Raw genomic sequence first — 12089 nt, forward strand, 5'->3', positions numbered from 1 at the left:
CAGGATTTTGCGCGTTACAGACATTGACGTCTGTCCCTGTGTCTGCAGTACTGCACTTCACTGAAATTGTCCACAGCATTCCTCAGCTGTCTGATTTAATTAATATGTGACAGAGGTTAGTAATGTTACACCACACAATCTGTCAAAAAAACAACATAATACTACCTCACATCCAAAAGATCTGTATATTTCCAGATTAGAACCATCAACACCATCACCCATGCTAACTTCCCTAGTCCACTTAGTCACACAGTCTGCCAGATAAAGGGTAGTCATGCATCACACAATCAACAGCATCAATTTGTACATTGTTATTCCTGGTTAAGTGAGACATGCAATGTATGATCAATTTCTGTGTTACTGCCCTGAGACTGCCTGGACTGCTGATATACCACTGATGAGTTACTATTACAGCAGCTACACAGGAACACTGCTGTGTTGGGGGTGGGGGAACAGCACTATATTTTCTGCTGGGATACACAGTAGTCCAAATATCATGTAACCCCTCTGTTTAGCATCTCCCTTGACTGATGTAGTGACTATACCATGCATGAAGCCTAGTGACTGTTAAAGGACACACAATAGTGGACTGGGTATCTGTAGTCCCATGTGGATGTTACTTTTGTCCAAACAGCCCACTATATTTACTTGCATAAATGTAGCAGATTCATACATACAATACCATATCATACTAATCCTTACAAATACTGTGCAGGTTAGAGACTTACCTAGCAAATGTAGTTGACAGAACTGTAGTTCAGGGCTGACTTTGTCTGATGCAGGCAGTACACAGCCAATACACGGATAGGTGCTGGTTATGTGGGTTGCCTGGCATCAAGTTTTATATATATATATATATATATATATATATATATATATATATATATATATATATCTATGAGTAGGAGTAAGGTGTCAGTCCTTAGGTTATCAGTGAATGTGCTATGCATTGTCTCTTAGTCAAAGCCATGGCATACAGAGCACGCCTACGTCTGCCTACAGGGACATCAGCAGGGGTTTCCTCCTCCAAGTCCTCCTGTGACTATGGCTGTGGTGACCTAGGCACTGGTGGGGGGGGGGGCTGTGTATCCCTTCCCTTTGCAGATCCTGCTGCAGCTGTTTCCACAGGATCAGATTGTGTAGCACAGCACATATTGCAAACATATGTGCACATGTGGCTGGTGAGTACTGCAAGGCTCCATCAGATATATTGAGGCACTGGAACCATGACTTCAGAGGCCCAAACACACACTCTATGATTTCCTAGTTTGTGCATGTGCCTCATTATGGTGTTCTTCCATGGGTGTGTATGCATTTCTGATGGGTGTCATCAGTCACAGTTCCAGGGCATAGCCAGCATACCCCAGTAAATGGTCATGTGCGATGTCCCCCCCAGCAAACATCTGGTACAGCTGTGATGAGTGCCAGATATGGGAGTTGTGATAACTGCCATGGCTGCCAGCACACACATTCAGGATAATCCCCTGGGCATTGCACATGACCTGGCAGTTGATGTAGTGGCACCCTTGCAGTTGACGTAGATTCTATCCTCTTCACTGTGTGGTACCTTGATGCATACATCACTGCAATATATGGCACCCAGTACTTCAGGGTAGTGTGCTACACAGTAGAAGTGTTGCATATTGCTTGCCCTTGCCTCAGCGGTGAGGAGAAAAGATATGTGCTCACTGACATGTGGTAGCATGGCATTTAGGAACTGGTGAAGTATCCCGGATGCAGATTCCTGTGAGACCCCCATCATGTCCCCAGTTGGCCTTTGGAAAAAAATCTGTAGCTTGTATCCTAAGGGCTACACATATCTTTGTTTCTACTGGGATGAGTTCCCCTCTGTTGGCTCTGGGTCTGAGTTGAGGGCAGCAGAGATTAATGAGTTCTTGTAGTGTGTCCCTGTTCACCCTGTAGCACTCTACAACCTCCAGTTCATGTAGCTCCTGGAAGGTTACCCTGGGCCTGAACACTCTTCTCCTTCTCTGCCTAGGCCTATTGTCAGCAGCAATAGCATCACTAACTTCAGCATCTAGTACATACAGATGCAGCAGACCTGCAGCCCCTAGCATTATCTCAACTAAAATCCCCACGTCTGTACTCCAACCGTCCAGAGTATTGGGGGAAAATCAGAATGTAGGGTGTATACATACTTTATATAGCAATACTGTAGGTGGAAAATGTGTGATTGGCTAACTAAAATGCATTCCACCTGCCTACAATATAATTAACATAATTTAATGGCCTTATTTCAGTGTGCAATGCCACGCACAGTGCAGCACTGTGCAGCATAACTTATACAAAGGTCAAAATGTCTAACTGAATACATCCAGTTTTGAAAACACGCTCAGCAAGGCAGCGCGCAGCACAAACACGCGCACCTAAGCTTAAAGGAGCTTAGAAGTGAGGAGACACACCCCCTCTGATGCCTGCCACATCCTGTGTAAACGTCAACATGGAGCTCTGCTGCCCTCAACTCAGACCCAGAGCCAACAGAGGGGAACTCATCCCAGTACAAACACTCTACACGAAAGGGAAATGCGGACATGACTACTCCTTTCTGCTATTCAATAACCCCAACTAATTTGCATACTTACCCATGCTGATAGCCTAGAAACTACATGCGTCACAGCCCTATCACCTTAGCAGCAGCAGCAATGCACCACTGTAGGGAGCCCATGCAAGCTCCTATAACACATTTCTGTCACATACTATAGACTTTGTTTTCCTATTAAGCTTATTTGCGCACTGAGGCACATAGCGCAAACATGCCAAGATTATTAAAAAATTAATTAATTTAATTTATTCCCTTTAATCTTTCTGACATACAGACTAAAAGTTGCTCATATGTGTATGTGGTCTTACATTTTCAGGGAGTTTATGTCCACAAGTCTACACTTTTACCTTTTACACCCCTTTTGTCTGTCTAGACTTCTGTACATGGAAATTTTCCACGTACACTACGGACACTGACACAAGGGGTCTGAACAGATGCCTTTCTGAATGTTAGATCACTCTACCTGCCTCATTTGCATGACATTCACCTGCATAGGAGACCATTTGCATGCTACGGAAGTTTCTGTGTTTGCATGTGTGTGTGCACCCCTATGCAGTGCTTACTGAATCTAAAAATGTTCACCCCCCCATGTAAGCATCTCGTCGCAATGCCTACACGAAAAAAAAAGTTGTGTAGGCTTTACTGAATTCCCCACAAAGACAAAAATCTTTTTATAACATAAAAATATTAAACAATATCCTGATATGGTTATTAATCAATTTTTAAGTTCTCCACTCTTCAATAGAGTCACTGTTTACAAATAACATATCAAGTACTTTTGCAAACTTTATATATAAATATCCAGAAATACAAGTTTGGTGGTTTTCAACATTACCTATAACTTTTGCAACAGAATTTATAGATAACGTTAGTTTTCCAAAATGCTATGAGTTTGAAAGAAAGGAACCTGGGTTTTAGCACCAATGACTAAAGGATACAACAGTTTTGAGCACAGATTACAAAATGAGCAAATATGACATCTGTACGGAACATGGCTCATCATTTAAAGCAGTAGGCATACCTTAAATTCTAAAACTGATTCAACACTTGTCATTAAAAGAATTGTCATCTTATTCTTGTTTTGTAAACAGCATTAATTTAGATGGTGAAAGTGGAAATAATACTTATCAGAATTTATAACAATAATTTGAGATTACAAACAAAAGAACAATTCTAATTATTAGAGATATGCTCAACAAATTAGCTGCCTTATTCTAGAGGACATTTTCCTGGAACGTTTTACATGGGGCCCTCATAAAACAGAGATTGCATTCAAAAAGGATAATCCTAGTTACTGGATGTGTAAAACATTTACAAAGAATGGCAACATGTGATGTAGGTCTCTGGTGTATTACAGGAATTCTAGATAAAATGCAATTCTTTTTACAAGACTTTTGGTGTGATAACTCCATGTTATACAAATTTTAGTCTTGCGTAATTCTCCAGTTTCCCATGTGTCCTTAAATCTCATTACCTACTTCTCTGGAGATAATGCTAACAACAGATATCAAAATTATTATACAAAACTAGAAAATGATGTATCCACTTTACCTACAGAATTTATTAGCAGTACCACTGTTGTGTGCCAAAAAGCAATGTGTACCATTAAAATGAAAAAATAAATAAATAAATAACAAAATACTAAGGCATATAAATTGTGGTCACACTTATGTTATCTATTACATAAATATTAAAGACATATTATGAACAACCCACTCTGGCTAGACTACGATTTAATACTGATGTGAAAATAAATGCACACTTACTTGATAACACTTATTTGGTAACGATTTTGTTAATACATTTGTTCTTGTTTGCATGATGAAAAATCTTTGTAAAAAATCCTGCTGCTTTTGCTTATGTTAAGAAATGCAAAATTACAGAACTTCAGTGATCAGTTTCCAAACAGAAAACATCAGGAAAAGCACTACTATAAAAACAGGGTAAAAGTGTTATACTGGCACATAGCAAAAAAAAGCTGAAATTAAAAAGAATTTACAACATACAGTGTTTCTGCAGGAGAGGCAATCCCTCTACAGCTTCAAATCCTCTTAATTATTCTCACCGACAGACTTCACCATGATGGAGAAACAGCAACATTAAACTACAGATACAAAAATACATCCCTCCTCCTTCTCTTAGAAGTGGTAATCTCAAAGTGAGAAGAAGCCAGGAGTGGAATGCAAAGCCCACCCCTCATATGGGGGGGCCTTATCCCCTACCAAAACACATGACTTAAGCAGATGTAAATGGAAATAAAAGATTTAGCAAAAATTAATTTCAGTATGTAGCCTCTGCGTTATTCACTGTAGTGAAGTTCAGCTCATTATGATCAAGCTGCTGTGATTCACTACTATACATTTCACTATTTCATAAGGAAACATACAGGCACACATGCGCACAAGCACAGAATACAAACTTCTATCTCTATTTTTTATAAACGTACACACACACATACATATATATATATATATATATATATATATATATATATATATATATATATATATATATATAAAACACATATATGGGTATTTAACCCTTGCAGACAACTGGCTCCCATGTCGTACAGCACTGTCAGCAAGGAACTGTTAATTCAAGTACTTCAAAGCCTTAAACCAGCCAAAAATTTCCATTAAATTAGAAGACCATTATGGCAGCATTATTCTGCACAGTTCTTTGCCTGTTGCCATCCTTCCTTTGGGAGACATTTCAGAAGCAGGCTAAGTAATTCACATCTTCTCTCATATGAGTGATGTATAAAGCTGAGCTACTTCCTGCCTCTTACAATTAAATCCATTTTGATAATACTGTAGTTCCAATGAAATGTGAATGTCAACCTGTTTTGATTCCCATGTTATGTCAAGAAAGGTGTATTTAATGCAGGAAAACCAGGGCATACTGAGGGTAAGAAAATTCTTCCTTACTGCCAAGGTTCTGTAACCTCAGGGTTAGTATGTTTAGAGACATGGAGCTGGGGGGGGGGGGGCAAAGGGGCTTTCACCCTGCAAAAATACTGTTCTCTTATTTCTTTTAGTTGATGATGTGCAATGCCAACTATTTTTCTTTTCAGACAGAAGTCGTCTCTTTGTAAGCTGATACTATTCTTACCTTTATATACATCCCAAACTATGGCAATCTTGCTCTGAATTTAAATCAAGGGCTAAAATGAAGATGAAAGTCATTTAAGAAGACTCCAATGTCTCTCCCTCAACCACAGCAAAAAGACAAGTCCTTCTCATATGGCAATCAGACCTAAAGTAAGCAAATCCAGCTTGTAAATGACTTTGTGGTTTCTGGTTCTGAATTTCTATCAACCCTGCTATAGACATCATGGACCTAATTGCTTCCAATTACCTACTGCCATTCCCACGTCCAATGATTCAATGAGGTAATATTTTGCTTATGCAATCACTAGGTGTGACCCTAATTTTAAGGGGCAAACACCTCTTGACACCAGGGCTAGGTCACTCTTACACCAGGATGGCAATTAGAGAAAGGAGAGACTGTTGCGCTGCAACTCAAGTTTTTTTTTCTGCTTAGCTTTAAGGGACACAAACATGCAGAAATGTTAATGTATGCAGAACACAGTCCCAAACATCCGGCACCTAGATGTCCTACTCGCATCCCAGTTATACATTGGAACTCTGCTTACTATCACTACTCTCTCACACTGGATGATGAAGCAGCACCTCATTTCCTGATATCAACTCTCTAGCACTGCAGCCACACCCTGAAGAATACAAATGAATTTGCCTCTGGCTGCTTCAACATACGTCTTCCCTGCTGACCATCAGACACTTGGGACACTAATCAAAACCCAAGTCAGAGGCAAACACAAAAACACATCTGAAACATTTTGGCTGGCTCTGAGTTTCAATAACAAAATATCAAATTACTTCTCTTACAAACTGTACACCTTTCTCACCAAATTATATCCACTCTATAAAGCTTCTCGTCTTTTCTTGTATTACTACTACTACATGAGGTTAACACAATCTTAAAAGTCAGAGCTAACAGTGAACAAGAGAAAAAAAACTGTTTTCCCTGGCAGTCACACACAAATTTATCACCATTGTCTGATCACAGTTTCAAACTTTTCTTCTAGCTGTCCTTGACTTAATCAAGAGGTTTTAAAAAGCAAAGTCTTTAAGTTCTGAAAACATTAATACTGAAGAGAGGATTTCTGTTAATACATATTAAGCTAACATGACACTGATTAAAACTGTTGCATAAAGTAGCATTTCCACATTATATGCTTTTGGCACAAGTTCTGTAGTTGGATAGAAGCAGTCTTACCTGTCAGCATCACTAGGAACACATCCATGAATTACTACCATATCTCCATGGTGCAAGCCTCCAATAATGGTTCCAATATATGGAATGGTCTAGCACAGTTAAAAAAAATAAATAAATAAAAAATAATTTAAAGTGCAGTCATATTACTTTTAAGATAAAAAAACACAAAAATAAATGTGTGTATGCTTTTCTGTCACTATGTCTAGAAAATCAAAAATGTCAAAAATTAACTACCTGAAAGAAGAAATAAAAAAAAAGCTGAAATTCAAAAACTTGACATTTTCTCTAACGTTTAGGTTATACAATGTTGGGAATAGGAAATGCCCATTCACCACAACATGAGTTTGATTTTAGAAACAGATAATCCATACAAAGCACCCAGTCTGGCACACTGGTCCCAATAAAGGCAGAGTTGTTGTTGTTTGTCTTTTCGGCTTTTAGGGGTCGCCACAGCGGAACTCCGGTCCGCTAATGATTGGAAGTCGATTTTTATGGTGCCAAGTTGCCAGCCTGACGCCCAACTTTCAGCGAAGGCATGCAAATTCACGCATGGCTTTCGGAGGCCACTCGACCAAGGGGAGGACATGCAGACTCCACAGAGAAGGCACTCCAGCCGAGAATCGAACAGGAGAACCTCTTGCTGTGAGGCAACAACGCTACTGCTGTACCACCACGGCTTACCCAATAAAGGCCAAGTAATCACACCAAATATGTCCAAGATAAAGTCTAATAAATTAAATACGACTGTATACACACTGGATTAAGGGCTTTCATTTCGCACAGGGAACTTCATCAGAATACTATAACATAAACTGCACATATTTAAATAATACCATCAATTAACAAATCTAAAATTCTATTAGTTAATTAATTGATTATTAACCATACCAAACCTAAATATACATCAAAACAAACTGAATTAAATATACAATGTGGTCTGTAAAATATGTAAAAGTACATATACTACTTTGTCCGTGAAGATATTATAAAACACGTTATATTAGTGTCCAACCAAACATATTGGGTAACTTCAACTACCCCTCCATTAACTGGGAAAACTACTCATGTACCAATACTTTTGCCCAACATTTCCTGGAATTTATTAATTCCAATGCCTGGACCAGCTCGTTCTTACCCCCACTAGAGTTATCAACATCCTTGACCTGGTCATTACTAACATGGACGACCATTGCTCTACATCAATAATCAATTCCTCCCTGGTTAGATCAGACCACAAAATAATCACCTTGGAAATCCACAACCCCTCCCCCCTGCAAAGGTAACCAACATGAAAAACTTCTCCAAAGCTAACTTTGGCCTCCTAAAAACAGAGGTGGCTAACTTCACGACACCCATGCAAATGGAGAATAGTTGCATGACCACCGAATCATACACCAATGCACTGTATGAACACGTACACAAATGCATGGATCTCGCCATACCCAATAGAACCAAGATGCTCTCCTCCAAAAAAAGGAAGCCAATCTGGTGGTCCCCTGCCATAAACAAACTCTACAACAGGAGGAGGAGGAGGAAACTGATGTGGAAGAAGGTGAAGTCCCAAGACTGGAAAAACTTCCTTATCAGCCTCAACAAAAAGTTGAGATCTTCATCAAATCCACTAAAGCTAGCTATGAAAACAGAATTGCAGCAGATAGTAAAGACAACCACAAGGCCTTCTACAGTTATTTAAAGAATCTCCACGGCAATACCCAGATTTGCTCTGAGCTACTGCACAATGGTACCTCCTATACCGAGACAACAGATATTGCCAATATACTAGCTGACAGATTGTGCCAAATTTATCCCCCCCCCTCCCCAAGGACCCATCACAATACCAGTAGATTGCCAGGCACCCAGTATTACTGCTGCACAGGTTAAAACAGCAGCATTCAAGGCCAAGAATACAGCTTCTACGGGACCGGACAATATCCCTGGCTGTTTTCTACATGAACTACAGAGTGAACTGGCACCTCACCTGTGTGCCCTGTTCAATCACAGCCTCACCTCAGGCTTTGTCCCTACCGAATGGCGCACTGCTATAGTCATCCCTCTCCACAAAGGAGGAGCAACTACAGAACTTGGGAACTATTTCCCCATTAGCCTGACAAGTCTGATATGCAAAGCTATGGAACGCATCATCATAGACCTAATAAACAAGGATATAGGGAATCTCCAAACTCTTGATCCTACACAGTTTGGTTTTGTGAAGGGTAGATCATGCGTGCTCAACTTGGTCGACTTCTTTGAGTCAGTCAACAGAGCTGTGGATGAAGGCAATGTGGTTCGTACAGCCTACCTTGATCTGGCCAAGGCCTTTGATACCATTCCCCACTCAGGCATCATAGAAAAACTTACTAAACTAGGCATCAGCTCCTATATCACTAGGTGGGTTGCAAACTGGCTCACAGATAGAACAAACAGTGTGAAAGTAGCTGACTACAAGTCAGACTGCTGACCAGTCATGAGTTGAGTCCCACAGGGATCAGTCCTGGATCGTCTCTTGTTACTTCTCAGAAGTCCAGGCCAACATGAAGGGACTCTGGTTGACAACGTTCAAATACAATTGCAAGTTGGGAGCTATTATTAACTCCCCAAGTGATGTTGACATCCTACAGAAAGGCCTCACTGAGACTGACTGGTGTCAGAACCATGGCCTTAAGCTCAATGCCAAAAAATGTGTCATCCCTATTGGGAAAAACCCGGTTCCCATGAATTACCACATCGATGGTAGCCCACTGAATACAGAAGGCATTATATGAGATCTGGGAACACAGGTTGGCAGCAACCTCTCTTTTGACCACCATGTGGTCAGAAAGTCCTTCTATGTGGCACATCCCATTACTAAGGGTTTTGCATCCAGGAAGAAAGAGGTCATTGTCTCCCTCTACTCTTACCTCATTAGGCCAATCATAGAGTACAATGCCCCATTTGGCATGTACCTCACTAGACACCTGCTACAACTGGAGAGGCCGCAAAAGTACCTCACAAAGAGGATCCTAGACCTTAAACACTTGTCCTATAAGGACAGACTCAAAAAACTCCGATTCTCTGTCTCATGTCACCTACTTAGAGGCGATCTTTGCTTGACTTACAAAGCCATGTCTGACCCAGCTCTGTTAGAAATGCTACATCTAAAGAAATTCCAATCCCTACGCATCACATGCTCCAGAGAACTCAACCTCATTACCACAATCAACAGAACGTGCTGGAGGGACAGGCTCATAACCCAGACTCTTCAAGAGAAATCTTGATGAGTGGATGGGAAATAGAAAATTCACGCCGGGGATCACTCCAGTGACTCTACTCGACAGAGGCACTGGGAACTAAGGTCAGGTGGCACTATGCCAAGGTAATCCTATGGGCTAGGCTTGTAAAGGCTCCAGGGCCATTAGCCTAGTGCACACCTATGAACCTAAACATGAATACTATACACTGAAATGAATAATTTCTAATAAACCTTTACTTTAAAGGTCTTTTCTTCAGAGCAGGTGTGATGGAGTAATATTCATTCAAGCCAGGACGGGAACAAGCTTCCATTCTCAACTGTCACATAAGCTCACTAAATTCCAGACTTGTTTCCCAGTCACTGCCTCTCTCAAATTTTTTAACTTGCTCCAAAACCCAAAACTTGAAATTGTAACCCGGACACACTAAAGTATGTTTATACAAGGCAGTGGTATCTTTCCCTTTACTGATATCCTAAATGTGTTCGTAAATTCTTTGTTTTAATTTCCTTTCTGTTTTGCTCACATAGTATGCAAAACAGGAGGTGCACATTCCGCATCTGTGCCAGTTTTCTCAGCAATTACAGTAGTGTTTTTGTCCCCTTCAGAATATTTCTTTCAGATTGTGGCCCCTTTTTGAACCAAATTTTAAATTCCTAGAAAAGACACCCAAGCTGTTAGGCATACTGGAAAATATATCCCAATCCCATGATGTTCATCATCATATGGGTACCCCTATGGAAGTCAATCAAAAAGTAAGATTTCCTAATCCCACCTGGGGATCTATCATAATCCTGCTTTACATACCCGGTAACTCTCGGTGGTAACCCATCATGTACCTGGGGCTTGTTAACAACTGCATCCCTATTGATCAAAATATGGAGATATCTAGTACCCCACCCATCCAATATATCTTCCTTAATCAACACCACCAAATTTTCAGGATATCCTCTTTTAATAAAAAGTTCTCCTATATAACATAACTCCCAGATGACTTGACTCTAGAACCCTCACTAACTCAATTCAAAAACAAACACAAGAAATATGTCAAAATTCATTGGTTATGTCCTTGCACTAACCCCAACAAGTGACCTCTCCATTTCTTAGGTGCCTTACCTTCAACTACTTCTAGTTTTTTTCTAACACTTCATTTCAGGAAGGGTCAATTGTATAACTGTTGCTCAATGTGTCTTAAACCTGAATGCAATGTTATGTATATATAACTTTGAAAATAATGTTAGGTTTTGTAAAGTGTTTTCTAATAAGTTAGTACTATATGTGCTACATGCTGGTATTGCTTATGACTGTAATCTGCTTGAAACTAGCATTTACTAAATGCTCAATGTGTATTATTATTATTATCTTGGAGCTTTTATCTCCGGTAATGGACATATATCCAGTCGGACTATCCTGGTCAACAAATGTAAATTAAATAACTCCTGATCCAAATCCTCCTTCAAAGAGGTCATACGGGCAGCCCTGACCATCTGCCCTTTAATGATGTTTCTCTTTTGAAAAAAAAAAGGATGTTCACTTTTAAAATGCAGATAGGAGTTAGGGAAGTGTTTCTTCCTATCCAAGGTTGAAGTGGACCTCCTTCTTAATTATGACATCCGAAAAATGCATCTCATTCAATCCTATACTGTGGGTAAACTCCAAAAAGTTCGTAGTACGGTTAATAAACTCAATAAAGGGACTCTCTTGCATTGGTGGGGCCTTTCCAAATGACAAATATATCATTTAGGTATCGAAAATAGGCCCTTACATTCTCATAGAGGGCCGATGGAAACACAAAATGTTGTTCCCAATACAGTAATACTATATTAGCAAACATGGGGGGCACAAGAGGCCCCCATGGCTACCCCACCAATCTGTTTATAGTACACTCCCTGAAAAACAGGAAATTGTTTTTGAGTACTAACTCCATATTTTCCAACACTAATCTAAACTCTTGAGGGGGCAAAAATCCAAAATCAACAATAGCTTCATCAAATCAAGCT

At 40.0% G+C, this 12089-nt stretch overlaps 1 protein-coding gene across 2 annotated transcripts in view; it reads right to left on the bottom strand.

Annotated features, from left to right (window-relative positions):
* LGALS8 (galectin 8) overlaps positions 1-12089 on the bottom strand; it is an 892437-nt gene that overhangs the window by 695877 nt on the left and 184471 nt on the right. For both annotated transcript variants that reach the window (XM_044059159.1, XM_044059152.1), the window contains exon 2: positions 6863-6951. In XM_044059159.1, the coding sequence (XP_043915094.1) occupies positions 6863-6951 (89 nt within the window). The remainder of the gene's footprint in view (positions 1-6862; positions 6952-12089) is intronic.

Source organism: Protopterus annectens, chromosome 1.part2 (genome assembly GCF_019279795.1).
Source record: "Protopterus annectens isolate FY-2018-M chromosome 1.part2, PAN1.0, whole genome shotgun sequence".
NCBI lineage: Eukaryota > Metazoa > Chordata > Ceratodontiformes > Protopteridae > Protopterus > Protopterus annectens.